Below are 17,133 nucleotides of genomic sequence, written 5' to 3'. Positions count from 1 at the left end.
GAAGACTTGAGTGCAAAATAAATGTGTGTACATAATTTTTCTTTAAAAAAGTGTACATCTAAAAAGAAGTGGCATCTTCTTGCAGAGGCCCTGCCATGTGGTTTAGCTGGGCCGTTAGGACTCCTGTTAAAATATACAGCAAAACATCTCACTGAAGCACCTGGACACGGAGCCTATGTCAGAGAGCAGAGTCACATTCTGCAGACTCACAAAAGGGAAGAAGTGGGTGAAAATACTTAATAAATCCTGCTTTCCGCAGCTTTCATTTTTGAAAAGAAAAACGTGTAATCCTGAAAGTTCTGTTGGAATTCCCGGCCTTGATGTTGTCACACCCTTTAAATGGCAAGGGGCAGCTTCCCACAGGCATATCAGAAATATACACTCCTACCCAAACAACAGTTTACCGGGAACCGACATTCACCCATCTACATGGATGTTCTCATAGACGAGTGATTAACTGGATACCTGTCACTTCCATCCGCAAGTTGTTGCAGGTAACGTCTTTCCCAAATAGACATATAACCAGCAAGGCACCGATGATCCATTTATTTCCTCTCATAGAAAAGAGCTCTGATTTGCTATCTCTCTACCCCCAAAACAATGGCTGAGGATTCTGAAAGGATTTAACGTAGAAATTAAAATGATTCAGTTATCTTAATTACACATTTGGCCACCCAGGTCAAATAACATCCCCACAAGCTGGGGGGGAGAGGGGTGCACAGATTCTTTTGTTACAGTAGAAAAATAGGTTCCTCAAAAAAAAAAAAAAAAAAACGCCTACAATGGCTAGGGTTTGGAAAGTTTTTGATTAAAAAGGGATTTTTGTTGGAACACTTATAATGAGATTTGAGTTGCAGTAACAATATAAAATTGAAAGCAGAATTACATACAGAAAGAGTAGTGTAAAATAGCACTCTTTTAGTACAATGGAAAATAAGGTGTTTGTGGTTTTCCTCCATAAATTCTGTGTTGTCTGCTCTCATGCACTCCTTCTTGGCCTTCCTCTGAATAGCCATTCTGATTCCCAAGGCCTCCTGGACCAGATTCATTTGTGGTGGGGACCCCCACCATCAACATCTCTGAGACTCGACTTTCTTCCTCTGTTTTATTGGCTTTTCAGGACTAATTCGGGGGGCATGCATCATACCGGCGTTCAGTTACAGGGCAGACAATGAATTTTCCTAATCCATTTAGTGTGCTGACAGAGCCCTGTTCACAATTTATAGAATTTCCTTTTAGACATCTACCTATTTCACAGTTCATTAGGATTCCAACTGAACACCTGTGTTTATAAAGTCAGACGCAATTTCATCCTAACAAGGTGTTAAATAAGGCATTCTCTGAGAACTCAGACAACAACTGTGCTAGACTCTTGACCTACGGAAAGGAATGGTGTCAGTAGCTATCTGCACCATCTTCTAATGTTCCCGAAACTGCTGCACCACAGCTCACCACGGTCCCGGCGTTCACTTCCATTCCTTTGTCACAGGCCTTTCCTGTGTGTGCCTTATGAAAGCAAGAGGCTGCCTGACTAACACAGCAGGGTAGTTGAAATCTATAAAATAGTTAAAACCTACAGACAGCCAAGTCAACCCCTTTAGCCTGTTCCTTCGCTGGCTGGATGCAAGGACACTTTCACCACTCTGGGTCTCACAGAGCCTGACCTTGACTCGTTTTTATGTGACCCCAAACTTTTTACACCATTAATAAAGAGAGAAGCCGTAGACTCTAGGAGAAGGAAAGTGTGGTGTTGGGTGCTGCCATCATTCTTGCTCTCGAAATGGGAATGGGATGCATGCGGCAGAGGTGGTGACCCCTATAATGACCGCGGTTCCCAACATTTCTTTTCCTATTGCCAATAAAGCATTTTTGCAGACCTCCCACCTGCGGCCACCGTGAGAGTTACTGCTCTCAGGTTTACGTCTTTTTCTTGCAGTTAAAAATGTTATCAATAAAAATTTCAAATGATGCCTTTCTCCGCCAAATAAAAACATTTAAAAATGTGAGCCAGTAAGGGGACTGAACTGGAAAAATATAAATGGCAAGAGGCCTTTCTTGTATGTGTGAGTATGTGTGTGTGTGTGTGTGCACTCGTGCATGTGTGCGTGTGCTTGTGTGTGTGTGTGTGTGTTTTCACCAAGTCCCTTAATTTATTAATTCTAAAGACATCCCTTGCAAAGCTTAAAAGTAGAGCACTGTACTCTCGCTGGCAAAGGCTAAGAGAGCATGCAAAGCAGACTTGGCTGTGTGCTAAAAACTTTTTAAAAAGCGCCTGCATTTGAAAATGCGCTGCCTAAGCAGGACAACCAGCAGAAGTCTATCTGGAGAAAAAGGTAGTAACAACTTCAAGTCTGAACTTCTTAAAGTCTGAACTGAAGTGGTTATAAAGTCATTTCCAGGCAGGCAACCGCGGCAGGCAGTGAGTAGGGAAGCAGAAGTCCCTCCCTAGGAATCCTACACAAAATTATATGTACATATAATTATATATATATATATATATATATATATAAACAAAGACAACTATTCTCTTGTTCCAAGCTTGTGTGTTAAAGACTGAGTAGATCGTGAGTATGTAGAATTGTGTGCAAGGTACCATGGTGAATGCACCTAGTCTCACAATCCTATAGACCATACAATGTTCCTGACTCCATCACAGCAACCATCAAGCCACCAGAAACGGTGGCAGAGAGCCTGTCTCAACTGTCTCAGCACATAAAGACAAAGGTATAAGGACATGTGCTCTTTTATCCATTTAACATATTCATTGTTAGAAATGTGGTTTTATGAGTCATCTTAAAAAATTATAGCCCAAGTTTGCTCCATGGTCAAATGATCACACTCAGTCACTGGTGACTCACACATTGAACGATGCTACCAGGGGCTGAGAAAACACCTCCTCCCTCTATCAGCACCTTCCACAAGCTCCAGGGAATGATCATGACACTTCTGCTAAAAATCCAATTTAAATAAGATTAAAATAGTACAACCTGTGGATCACAGAAAATCTAAGGAGCACCTTGCTCTATACCCCCCAGACAGAGCACAGTAATTAACTTCATGAATTCTTTACTTTTTGGTACACAAACCAAATGCACACACACACACACACCATAAACATCTTCAAAAAATAAAAACATTACAGAGTGTAAACTTTCTAAAAAATGCTGACATCTCTGAGACTTTGAGCAATGGCCTTATTATTTCAGCCATAATGTTACCTGGAAGATCCAAGCCCATCCTTCTTAGCCAGGACAGTGTCACACCTAGTGAACTCGTTAACTCATATATTAAGACAGAGTTATAAAACTCCAGGTCTCTGTGCAAGCCCTCCATTCAGTAGGATCATCATAGGTGTCAGTTTGTTCATGTAAAAACAGTCAACTGCCAAAGACCACAGACATCTCATTCACCATCTCCTCTGCATCTATCTGTCTTTACCTGAAACCAGAGCAACTTTTTTTTTGGTTTTACGAGACAGGGTTTCTCTGTATTGTTTTGGAGGCTGTCGGTCCAGCCCAGCCTCGAACTCACAGAGATCCGCCTGCCTCTGCCTCCCGAGTGCTGGGATTAAAGGCTTGCGCCACCACCGCCCGGCTAAACCAGAGCAACTTAAAGAGTGATTTTACAGGTGATAACCCAGGTTAACTCAAGTCACATTGAAAACACTTAACCTGCAGTTATTAGAACTCACTTTGGCAGCCACAGAGCACTGGTCAGACATTCTGGTAATCAAACTAAATGGAGAAGCCCAAGACCAGAGACTCCTGAAATGATGCCTTCCCTGTGGACAAGCCCCTCGAAGACAACAGGCACTCAATAAAGAACCTTCTAATTGCAGCACTTTTGTGTCCTATGGACAGGTTGCAGGAAGGGCTGAGTAGAGCCAAGCAGCTGTCTCCAGGCATGTGCAGCAAAGCTCTGCAGTACTGAGGCCAGGAGAGTCTGCACCTCCACAAGACCTTTCCTCAAAGACACAAGCCAAGCAAGCCAGGTTTTTCAGAGTAACTTTGACCATATTAGCTTCGATTACAGCACACATGAGTAGACGTTTTGAATAGTTTGCAAACTTTAACCTCATGAGGACCTAGTTATGTATATGTTTCTTTCCATCTTCTTTTCTCTCTTTACTTATCTGCTCTTAGACAATAAACAGGAGACAAAGTCTACCAGTCCCATGTGGGGTTACTGGTAACCAGTGGCAGTGAGACTGATGGGCGTTTATGGCATTGTAAACCAGCTCTCCACCATACAGCCATGTGCTGAACACAGTCTGTGCCCAATGTGGATAGGGCCACTGACGTGTCACAATGACATATGAACAATGCCCACACCATATGTGACACAAAAATATGTTTAAATAAATCTGCACATGATGCAGTCCACAGAGTCATTAATCTTGGAAGAACTCGAGGGCACTGCATGTGAAAGTGAGTATGTGTGGCAAGAGGGATTTTTATGGAAAGAGGGTCTACAGATTATATAATGTTCTCTTCTGGGTTGATTACATTATAAAAAGAAAAGCTGCAGACCTTTGTTACAGAACCTACCCCCTTGCCCAGCATATGTTGTCCTTTGCCTGTTGGAGCACAAAACCCCTATATTCCTTGTTAGTTAAGAAGTACTTAGACATATAGATCACCTCCCCGACATATCTACAACATAAATTAGTAAAAAAAAAAACTTGAACAATGTGTTGCAGTATAGCACATCTAGAAAGTATGCTTAAGAATTGCCATGACAAGTGACCTGATAATCATGCCAAGTAGGAGAAAAGAATGTTCTACCAGAAAGCAGAAGCAGAAGTCTTAATTTGGGAACAGAACCAATGGTCGCTTAGGTAGTGACAGATCTAGCCATTTCCTATAACCAGGCAAAGTTCCTAGCTGTGGTACTGAGACATCAACACAGCCACAAGACTTTCAACCTATAATCTGTCCTCCCTGCAAGATGTGCTGGGGCAACGGTGGCACAGACTTGTGGGAGTGGCCAACCCATGTCTGGCCCAACTTGTGGCAATGCCATGAGAAGGAGCCCAAGCCTGACATTGCCTGGATGGCCAGGAACCAGAGCCAGGAATCCCCAGGGACCCAGGATAGAACCAAACACGACTGTAGAAAGAAAAGTCAATGAAATGATTCAGTTTGTTTGTTTTTTCGAGACAGGGTTTCTCTGTGGCTTTGGAGGCCATCCTGGAACTAGTTCTCGTAGACCAGGTTGGTCTCGAACTCTCACAGAGATCCGCCTGCCTCTGCCTCCCGAGTGCTGGGATTAAATGCATGAGTGTACAGTACACTCTGCTGTACTCACAGACTGGTGCCTAGACCAACTGTCATCAGAGGGGCGTCATCCAGCAACCGACGGGAGCAGATGGAGACTCCCACAGCCAAAGATTAGGCAGAGCCAAGGGAACCACACAGAAGAGGGAGAGGAATGGCTGTGGGAGCCAGAGAGGGTCAGAGACAGCATGACAACAGGCCCCAGAATCAACCAAGCAGGGCTCAGAGAGGCTCACGGAAACGGAAGTGACAAACACAGATCTTACATGGGTCTGAGCTAGGTCCTCTGGATATACCTATGGTTATGTGGCTTGTTGTTCCTGTGAGACTCCCAAAATTGGGAGTGGGAGTCGTCGCTGATTCTTCTGCCTGTGCTTGGGACCCTTATTCCTCCTTCTGGGTTGCTACACCCAGTCATGAGAGGAGGGTTTGTACCCAGCCTCATTGTATCTTGTTAGGCCATGCTTGGTAGCTATCCCTAGGAGGAGCGTTCTGTTTTTCTGGCGGTGGGGGGGGGGGGGTATGGCAGGTGTAGGGAGAGGGACTGGGAGGGTGGAGAGAGGGGGAAAAATATAGGGGAGAAAAATGATTTAAAACACCACTAAAAGGTAGCTACATTGAATTTTGAAAGTCTGTGTTCTATTATAACATAGGCTAAAGTTTCAGATGAAACTCACAAAGATAAAATAGAGTAGATCACTAATAACTAAATTTGTTCAAGTGTCCTAGCAACCAACAGAAACAACACTAATGACAATAACAGCAATATAGGAAACTCAACTTGCAGTTAGAGCACTTCACTACAAGCAAGACAAACATTTTCCTGAACTCTGAATTCAGACCTTCCCACATACATACATACATACATACATATGATAACAGGGAGATTCCTGTAACATTCACATACTTCCCACTTATAAACACTGTATTCCTTCATTTTTTTTAAAATGCCTTAATTAAAAATGAAATAAATGCTAGGACTTTATCTTTCCTATTTTCTGGATATCTTGATAATTACAAAAAAAAACAAAAAAAAAAAAAACAAAACCAAGAAAACCCAAGTCAATTTATTAGTACCCCAACTGCTAAGCGGGGCATGCATTGCTGGCAGGGTAGATGGTGTATAGGAAACATTAAGGGAAATACAAAATAAGACGTGGCTGTGAGGTCCTTTGAAGCTATTTTAAAAAGTAAAATGTTATGTTAAGACTCATGTGGTGTATCTCTGTACATGTGTAATTATTATCCCGCTGATTTATTGCACACATGTCAAAGGGTGCCTGGGTATTTGTACAAGTTAAAACAAGCCAACCAAAGAGCCAAGCCACATAGCCACAAACCCAGACAGCTTGCCTCCCGGCTCTCACCACACGCTCCATCCAACCACCTCCCAAGCACAAAGACAGGAACTATTCTGCCAAGTCAGCTGTCACCATACTGTGCTCCAGAGGAACGACCAGTGGCAGCTATCATTGATACTGGATTGCAGATGTGTGGCTAGAGCCAGCTGGCAACACAGATATTCCAGGGAAGCCAGCGAGACTCTTCCCATTCTCTCGGGTTCTGGCAAGCTATTCGGAATGAGTTAGAAATCAAACCACAAGCAACTGTCCCATGTCACCTCTTCTGAGAGTGAACTCCACATCCCTCAGATGCGTTTTAACTCTCATCTTTCAACGCAGGGCATAATGAGATGGGACATATCTCATCCAATAACCTCTCTCCCACTAAGTAACCACTTGTGAGATAGGGAGAGTGTGGTTTTCCTGGTTGAGTTAAAGAGAGGAGAAAACACTCCAGTGTATTCTACCCTGCTGCAATCCCTCCCTGTATGATCTAAAGATTAGAGCTAATTTCAACTAAATTGCTTTCTTCAAGAGGTGGACATCACTGTCCATCTTGTTCCTCTATATCTATACACAGCATTCTTAATAGAAGGAAAAAGGCAAAAGGAAATTCCTTAGATGTTTCAGCAGATAGACTTATTAATGTGACACACTCAACATCAAAGCAGGGGTGTAGAAATGCCATCCCATTGTCCTCACAGGGAGAGTGACTTCATTTCTCCTTCAAAGCCCTATCACTCCGCTGGGTCCTTTAATTATTGAACATGGGACAGAAGCTGTCCACATAATGTCACCTCTATCTTTTTCATGAAATATATATGGGTCTAATTTAAACCCTGTTAATTTGAAAGAAGGATGGGTTGGCAGACTGCCGTATAAGACAACAAAAGGAGAGATCTTTCTCAACTGGCTTTTTTCACTCTTGCCTTCTGGAGAGGAACTGTGGGGAAAACTGGGTACCTGTCTGGGCAAGCAGGCTGAATTCCTCCCACCCAACTCACGTCATCTTAATTACAATAACCTTAACTACAGATATGGAAAGGTACTTTGTAAAGCAACAGTTGTGCTTTTGAACAGGAGTCAGCAAATTACCTGGCCTGTGCTCAATACGAAAGCAAGGAGCCCTGACTTGACAGTCCATGTCTGCTCAGGGGACCTGCTTCACAAAGATCACACTGCGAGTGTCAGTGGTTAATCTCCACGAAAGACGAGACAGCCCTGTGGGCCACCCAAGCTGCACAACTCTGCCATGAGAGCAAAAAAATCAGACACGGAGAATAATAGATGCAGTGGGTTCTAACGGTATTTTATAAAGTAGAGCAAAAGGCCATATTGGGATCCAAGCAATCCTGTTCTAGATTGACAACTTCTAAAGGGCAGAAATGTCCGATACAGCAGGCATTAGCCACATGGGCATTACTAAATGTGTAAAGTTACTAAAGAGCTACATCTGAAATCTTGCTAAACTAGTAAATTTAAATAGCCTCGTGTGGCTAATGGCTCAGTACTGAACAGCAGAGTTCTAGACACGCTATACTAATGCCCTGTCAAATGAGATGGAAGTTATCTTCCAATTTATCCCATAAAATCCATGAATCAAAACAGAAAATGCCCATGCAACTCTGACTGAGGGCACAGACCTACTCAGCAACCCAACTGACTCCTAAGGCAAATATGCCTCCTCCTTACCCACCTTCAAGTCTACACATACACAGACAGGATGCAAAGAGCCCCAGAGAACACACATGCCAATTATGTTGCCTTCTCGCAGAGTAACGCACATCAATATACAAATCAGCCTGGCTTAACACCCTCTTTGCTATATTTCCTACTGCTTTTGACAGTTGTTTTAGTTATACAACTAGTGTGTGTGTGTGTGTGTGTGTGTGTGTGAGAGTGTGTGTGTGTATGTGTGTGTGTATGTGTGTGTGTGTGAGTGTGTGTGTGCGTGTGTGTGTGTGCGCGCGCGTGTGTGTGTGCGTGTGTGTGTGCTGCATTTCTTACAACACAGAATGGTGTAATCCAACCACAAGAAGCAAGAAAAGAGGATAGTAACACATGGAGTGGGTTTTTTCCAGGGGGAGAATGCTTTTTGTTGTTCCTCTAAGTGTGAAACAGAAATAACAGCAATATTTCCTTTAAGAAACATACAATGCTACCTTTCTTCACTGGAAAATTAGTAAGAAATCACCTTTACAGATGATGTCATATAAGGCATAGGCTAATCTAACCATTTTATGATTTTTGGGTGGGGCGGTTTTTGAGACAGGGTTTCTCTGACTTTGGAGACTGTCTTGGAACTAGCTCTTGTAGACCAGGCTAGTCTCAAACTCACAGAGATCTGCCTGCCTCTGCCTCCCGAGTGCTGGGATTAAAGGCGTGCACCGCCGCCACCACCATCCAACCCATTTTATGATTTTGATGAAATGTAATCATTCCAGATCCAGTTCCTTATAATTCTCAACTCCAAAAACAAACAAACAAATAAATAAATAGAAAAATAAATAAGTAAATAGCTCTAAACAATGGAAAATAGGATAGAAAACTTCTAAGTATAAGCAAACTCCTTGGGTATATAACAAGACACAAATCAGCAGGAGACAATGAACCCTGTTTTCATCCTTATTTACCCATTTCAGTGTGAGACTCTCTTCCCTGCAGAAAGAGTCACATGTTTGGTCTGGTGGAATTGCTGCAACCTTAGACCAGGTGGGAGTCCCAAAGCTATGATACATGCAACAGGTACCATGTTTGAAAAAAAATGTGAAACATCTGGCCACAACAGTTTTGGGAAGGGGGTTCTCTACAGAAAGCTCCTCCTCAGGAAAAACACTGTATATGGCGAAGGGTCCCTGTTCTCCAGAGCCCTGGACAGTACCTTACCTCTGTCTGAAGGATGGCAGCCCTCTGTTCTTTGGCAGTAAGCGACTCTTTAAGCACTTCAATGTGTTGCTTGCAATCTGAATTTTGATTGCTAAGGGTTTCAAGCTTTGTTTGTAAGGCAAGAAGTTCTGACTCCTTCTTGGAAAGTTCCTGCTTCAACTGGTCGATCTGCAAAACAAGACAATTGCAAAATCTGAGAAAAGTCTATTCAAACAGTTTGCACTTGACAACAACTCATTTCTCTCTGTTTTCAATAGAGCTGGAAATGGATCCAGCAGGAAATGCCATGAATCTGCTGAGAGACATGGCCCTGGTTTGGAAGAAGCCCTACCGAGACAAGTAAGTAGGTGGGCACTTTCCAACCTCACTGAGACCCTGGATCTCCAATGCCATGAAAGCACGGCCAAAAACCTACTTGTTTCTGAAACCCTTAAGTCTACTATCAACATGCAAACCATGGCAGGGGTGGGGGGGACACAGTCATTTAACCCAAGATACAAGTTCACAGTAGAGACAATGATGCAAGTATACCATTCGAGACAATCTTCAAACAGAAAATAATTCAAGGAATTCAGGCTTTTATTTTATTTCTGTTAAACATAAAGAAGACAAAAGAGCATAAAATATATACAAGGCATAAGAAAAAAGCAATGCAAGAAGCACTCATCATTCAAGTCACCAAAAAAACAAAAATAATATAATTAGAATCAATCTTATCAATACCATCCCACATCTGTCTCTTCCTAGCCCTCTTAGCTAGCTACCTCCTAGCTACCATTAACTTTGGCATCCATACAGAATTATTTTTCATATTTTAAAATTTTGTGTTATATATGCCTCAAGTGTTAATGCTCTAGAGATTAAAAGTCCGTGTAAACCCATGCACACAGAATTCAATAATTTCTTTACTTAGGAAGAACATTCTACTGCAAGAGTTCACGCCTCAACTTACGTATCAGCTTTGCTACTGACCTGGTGTTTGTCCTGGATTTTCAATCTTTACAACAGTGCTACTCTGAAAATATATAAGACACGCCCATATAACCATCATCTTCTCAAGCTTCCTTCCAGATGTGAAGTTGCTGGACCATGTAGCATGTACAGCCATCTTAGTCGCTGTCCTACCGCTTTTGAAGAGACACCATGACCGTGGTAGCAATTATAAAGGAAGGTATTCTGTAAGCAAATGCTTACAGTTTCAGAGCTCCACTGTCCTCACGGTGGGGAGCACAGTGGCATGCAGACAGATATGGAGCTGGAGAAGGAACTAACTGAGAGTCCTACGTTTGGAGGTGCAGGCAGCAGGAAAAGAGTGAAACTGGGCTTGGCTTGGGCCTTTGAAGCCTGAAAACCCACCCCCAGTGACACACATCCTCCAGCAAGGCCATACCTCCTAAACCATCTCAAGTAGTGCAACTCAGTGACAGCTAAGCATTCAAATATATTGGCCTATGGGGACCATTCCTATTCAAACTACCACATTATACTCCCTGACCCTCACAAGGATAGCCATAATGTAATGTATAGAATAATGCAATGTAGATCATAATGTAAATGCATTTAGTCCAACATCAAAAGTCCCTAGAGTATATCACAGTCTTAACACTGTATAGAAGTCAGTTCAAAGACTTGCTGAGAATCATAGCAGTCTCATTAACTGTAATCCCCTGGAAAATCAAAACCAAAAAGACTACCATATACTTCCAACACACAATGGCACTTAATATACATTACCATTCCAAAAGGAAGGAAAAGGAGCATAGGAAAGAAATATTGTACTAAAGCAAGACCAAAACCAGCAGGGAAAACTCCAAACTCTGCATCTCCATGTCTAATGCCAAAGTGCTCTTCAGATCTCCAATTCCTTTCAGCTGTGTTGACTGCAACACGTTTCTTTCTCTTGGACTGGTTCCATTCCCTGTTAGCAGCTCTCCTCAGCAGGTAACCTCCCACTTTGGCATCTCCAAACATCTTGGAGTCTCCAATACAATCCAGGCTTCACCTTCACAGCTTCACACAATGTTCTCTCTGAGCCTGCATTCAGGGGCACCTCTGATACAGGTGGGGCCTCCACAGCTTTCCTTTGCTGAGAAGGAAGATTCTACAACCCCTTTCTTGTGTCCTTCACTCTGAAGTCAAAACCTTATGGCTGCCTAGATCTGCTTGCCAGGGCTGAGACATGGATCCCTTGTGCAATTATGTCTGCATCAGCCCTCTGTTGTTGATGGTTTCTTCGCTGCTTAAGCATCTCTTTAACTCCTTTTCACAAGTTGGAAGCTCAGCTGGGTGGAGTCTTGTCCTGACATCACCACTCCCTTTATTCTACTGAGCATCTTTAAACATTTTATTGACCTGAGTAGTGGACTTAGCTTCATTTTGCTTCCTGGAGCTCCTTTTCATTATAGATCTACATAACAGAGACCACTAATAACCATGCAACAGAATCAATGCCAGACTGTCTTGAAATTTCCTCTTCCAACACCATTAATCCAAAACTCTTCAATTTAGCCTCTGGTGGACATTTTTGGACAAGAGAAGAAAGCAGCCACCTTCTTCCCTAAAATATCACAATAACGGTCTCCAGGCCACTTTCTAACATTCCTCCTCTGAGTTGGGCCCCCACTGTTCAAACTGCCCTCAGCATTGTCTTCCATGTACCTATGTGGGTGGCCCATTATCCCCTGCTTAAAGTGCCCAACTACTTTTCTAATCCAAAGTCCCCCAAATCTTCCATTACACTTCCAATAAACAGTATGGTCAGGCCTATCACAATACCGCACTCCTGATACCAACTTCTGCCTTAGTCACTGCTATATTGCTGCAAAGAGACACCATAACCAGGGCAACTCTTTTTTTTTTTGTTGTTGTTCATTTGATTTTGAGACAAGGTTTCTCTGTGTTGCTTCGGAGCCTGTCCTGGAACTCGCTTTGTAGACCAGGCTGGCCTCTAACTCACAGAGATCTGCCTGCCTCTGCCTACCGAGTGCTGGAATTAAAGGCATATGCCACCAACACCCAGCTCCAAGGCAATCTTTTATAAGAAAGCATTTAACTGGGTCTTGCTTATAGTCTAGCCCATGATCATCATGACAGGGAACATGACAACATACAGGCAACTACGGTGCTGGATAAGGAGCTGAGAGTTCTACATTCTGCAGACAGCAGGAAGACAGTGACACTGGGCATGACTGGAGCTTTCGAACCCTCAAATCCCACCCCCAGTGACATACTTTCAAACAAGGACAAACCTCCTAATCCTTCTCAAGTCATGCCACTTGCTGGTGACAAAGCATTCAGCTGTGAGAGCCCCCAGGGCTACTCTCATTCAAAACCACCACAACATCTTAAACTAATTTTACCGGAGAAGACAAAAAAATGTTTACCAAAGCAGCTATGCTAACTTGCATGGCCATAAGCAGCTTCTCAAAAACGCCGCTATCCCACAGCTTTCCCAGCCCCCTACACTTTTGTCCACTGATAAGAGAGAGCTGAAGACAATCTTCAGAGACAACTTGAACCACCAGGCTCTTCTCTCTTCTTCACAGCTGCTACTCTTCCCACCCAGAAGTTGGGTCTATTTTCTCACCCCTGACCTCGTACTGAACAATGATTCTAAATACAGCAAAGTATCGGTGCCTCTTCCTGCCCTGACCTAGAAGACAACTCGGAGTCTCTATCTCCATTCTTAAAGCCAGCAGCATGGTATGAGTTCATCCACCTTGTGGCAATCCCCTACTGGCCGTCTCTGTCCCCTGTTGGAATCCAGCTAACGTGGCATGAAGTCAACAATCCTGTGGAAAACTCCACTGTGTGGATGTCCACACAAGCTGAGTGAAAAGGCCGCTCGGGAAGCAGGGCCTGTCTTCTTTCTGAGTCTCAAGGGGGTAAATTCTTCCATGTTCCATCATTTTAGTTTGACATCTGGCTTTCACATGTAGAAAGATAATGTTATCTACTAACAAATATAGCAATTAGATCTTGGAAGATGCACTTTTAGGTTTGACAAAGTTCTCTTTTATGACAATCATTTCAAGCATTTCTTCCAACCATTAAAGAATGTTTAATATTATCCAACATTCTACCTCCATGCCATGCTTTTCCCCCGTTAATATGTTGTAATGAGTCATATCAATGGAATTTCAACACTCTGTTTCTCGTATTTCTAGGAAAACTTCACGACATAACATCTTTCAAAATTAATGGGCTCAGCTTGCAGATAATCTTTCATCTATGTTTTGGATAGGAGTGCTGCTGTTCTTGGATTTTGGTACACACTTATCTTTCAATGTGCTTGGAGATTTTCTTTTTCTGTAAAGTTGGGTTTTTCTATTTTGATGTTCATTAGAAAACATGAACGAAAACATAGAAAGCTGGTATTTTTCCCTAATAAGAATTCCAGATTGAAACTAAATTTTCATATTAATTTGAAGGAAATATTCATAAAGCATACTTATCCCTTCTACCAGTGGTTATCTATGGCTATGCTTTCTCAAATATTTATCTCCGATGTTTCCTTCCTTGATTTCATCAGGAGCATGCCAAATTAAACCAACAAATCAGAGATCCAGCTTTGGAAACGCTGTTCTGACAAGTTCACTTCTGGGTTTTGCCCATTAATTTTTGCTCTTATTTTTAAATTTTTCCCTTCCTTGTGCCTTCTTTGGGATTATTTTGCTTGCTTTCCCTAAATTAGAAATTTATCCCACTAATTTTCAGCACTTTCACCCCCATTTCCTCCTCCCTCCCATGTGTGTGTGTGTGAGAGAGTGTGTGAGTGTGTGTGTGAGTGTATGTGTGTGAGTGTGTGTGTGTGTGTGGTATGTGTTGGGTGGTATGTACATGTGCACATGTATGTCACAGGTGTGCACATCCTGTAGACATGCATGTGAAGACCAGAGTAAGATGTCCTGTGTTCTCCATCTCCATTTCCTCCTCCCTCCCATGTCTGTGTATGTCAGTGTGTGTGTGTGTGTGTGTGTGTGTGTGTGTGTGTGTGTGGTATGTGTTGGGCGATATGTACATGTGCACATGTATGTCACAGGTGTGCACATCCTGTACACATGCACGTGGAGGCCACAGTAGGATGTCACGTGTTCTCCATCTCCATTTCCTCCTCCCTCCCATGTCTGTGTGTGTGAGTGCGTGTGTGTGTGTGTGTGTGTGTGTGTGGCATGTGTTGGGTGGTATGTACATGTGCACATGTATGTCACAGGTGTGCACATCTTGTAGACATGCACGTGGAAGCCAGAGTAGGATGTCATGTGTTCTCCATCTCTTCCCCCCTGGTTTCCTGAGATGGGACTCTCACTGAACCTGGAGCTTATCATTTTTATTCCCCTGGTCCCAGTTAGGCTAGCTGGCCAGCAAGTCCCAGTGATCCTACTTCTGCCACTCCTCCTTTCCTAGCATGAGAACACAGGTGCCTATAGTCACACTCAGGTTTTGTGTGAATTCTGAGGTTCCAGGCACAGGTCCTCATGCTTGCACAGTGAGTTCTTACCCACTAAGCCAATTCCCCAGCACCCACTATTTCTTACAGAAGACTCGAGACTGTCAATTTCTTTGTTATATCACCTTAGCTTAGTGTCATGAATTCAATTTTCAGTACAGACATTATCCAGTCCCATTTTTTTGTTTTGTTTTTAAGATACAATAATTTATTATGCATACAGTGTTCTGCCTTCATACATGACTGCGGGCCAGAAGAGGGCACCAGATCTCATTACAGATGGTTGTGAGCCACCCTTGTGGTTGCTGGGAATTGAACTCAGGACCTCTGGAAGAGCGGCCAGTGCTCTTAAACGCTGAGCCATCTCTCCAGCCCCTCAGTCCTGTTTTTAATCTTATTTTCCTTTGAGTCATGAACAGTGTGTGTGTGTGTGTGTGTGTGTGTGTGTGTGTGTGTGTTTAATTGGATTTACCTACACAGGGGGAAATGTTGCTCCCAAAGCCATAGGTTACCAAATGGAAAAATCCAGTGCCAGTTGGGTCAGGGGTGTACCGGAGACAACCAAAGCAATGCAGGCTATTCATTGCTCTTTGTTGCTCATCATCCTGCGGAAGACACCACACACTTTGGCCACAGGACATGAAGAAATCAGGGTGGTGCTGACCAGAAAGCTAGCATTCATAGGACCAGAAGGAGCTTTGTAGGTTGTTTAGAGGGAAAGTCATCATCATTCCCACCTGTATTTTAGGTGTAGGCTATAATAATAATCAATGCGTCAAGATATGCATCCAGGGTGAAATGCTGCCATGAATGTTGTGGGGGCAACCAACTGTTCATCTGACTGGATCTAGGCCCATTCCATGGGAGAAAACTCATGCCTGACTCTATAATTATTGCCAAGAACCCCTGGCTGAGGAGTTCAAAGACCCCAAAGATAAAACTAGTACTAATATTTTGTTAATAACAAACCACTCTCTAAATCCACATCGCTATACTGTAGATTTGTACATTTCTGCAGCTCCCGTGCCACAAGCAAGCCCAAGGTATCAGGAAACGAAAGACCAGACGTCCAGCTATTTGTACTAAGAGAATGCATGTGCTGCCTTTATTGTCAGAAGAGAGAGAGAAATGAGAGAGAGAGAGAGAGAGAGAGAGAGAGAGAGAGAGAGAGAGTCTTTTTGCAAGTGCCAAGAGGTCTCTCTTTCTTGTAGGAGGGAGCAGTCTTATATACAGGCTTACAGCACAGTGGAAAAACCCCAAGTGGAAGAGAGCATGTTTTTCTCCTGCTGGATGTTGATGTCAGAGGGTCAAGGCCAGGGCAGGAAGCCAGGACTAGAAAACAGGATGCACTTAGACTGGAAAACAAGATGGACTTGTTGACTGACCAGTGACTCACAGAGACCCTGTGCCTGGACACCTTGCGCAAGTACAGTAACATGTGACGAGCGACTGAGTGACTCCTTTCACACAGCATGCTGTTTGCAAGAATCACTCTGCTGTAGTTCTTCATTTCTGTCACATAATAATATTCTACTGGGTGACATTTTTGCTTGTCTATTTGCTAGGCAGCTGAAGCTTAGATACATCTACATTCTTGCTATTCTGAATAATGGCACTAAGGATCTTTATGTACGTGATTCTGCAGCCACATAATGAAATGTTTAGTATTTTGAGGGCTTTGGTAGTGGATGCATTTCCTGTTGTTGCCAAGGGCAATGTCTCCCACAGCTCTGCTTGTCCTCAGATTCGCTGTGTTACAGAGGACGACATTGGACTCCTGATCCTCCTGCCTGTGCCTACCACCATGCTGAACCTTCCTGGTCTGTGACACCGTTCTTTCTGGGAACCCACTAACACCTACCTTTACCTGTCTCTTAATTTAGGCATTCTATTAAGTGTCAGGTCATACAATGCGAATGTCTCCAATGACTAATGGTAAATGTATATGACTTTACATGCTGACATTGATTTCGTAGCCATTCATCAATCATTTTGGATAACTATTCTAGCTGTTATTTTTTTTCAGCTCCCTATCCTTTTCCCTCCCTCCTCCCAGGCCCTCCTACCAACCCCTCCAATATCCCCTCATTTCCCCAGGGAGGGTGAGGCCCTCCATGGGGGTGTCTATAGTCTGTCATTTCATCCAGGACAGGGCCTAGGCCCTCCCCCAAGAGTCCAG

General features: G+C 43.2%; 1 protein-coding gene across 15 annotated transcripts in view; it reads right to left on the bottom strand.

Annotated features, from left to right (window-relative positions):
- The window catches only part of Erc2 (ELKS/RAB6-interacting/CAST family member 2), an 880,091-nt gene that overhangs the window by 562,225 nt on the left and 300,733 nt on the right, over positions 1 to 17,133 (bottom strand). For all 15 annotated transcript variants that reach the window (XR_002384370.2, XM_021231590.2, XM_013118849.3 and 12 more), the window contains one exon: positions 9,506 to 9,673. Coding sequence is in view for 14 of the 15 variants with exons in the window: in XM_021231590.2 (XP_021087249.1) it covers positions 9,506 to 9,673 (168 nt within the window). In the remaining variant the exon portion in view is untranslated. The remainder of the gene's footprint in view (positions 1 to 9,505; positions 9,674 to 17,133) is intronic.

The sequence above is a fragment of the Mesocricetus auratus genome, unplaced genomic scaffold (genome assembly GCF_017639785.1).
Source record: "Mesocricetus auratus isolate SY011 unplaced genomic scaffold, BCM_Maur_2.0 Super-Scaffold_100006, whole genome shotgun sequence".
In the NCBI taxonomy this organism is placed as follows: Eukaryota; Metazoa; Chordata; class Mammalia; order Rodentia; family Cricetidae; genus Mesocricetus; species Mesocricetus auratus.
The sequence above is the reverse complement of the archived record's forward strand: the minus strand, read 5'-3'. Positions and strand labels throughout refer to the sequence as shown.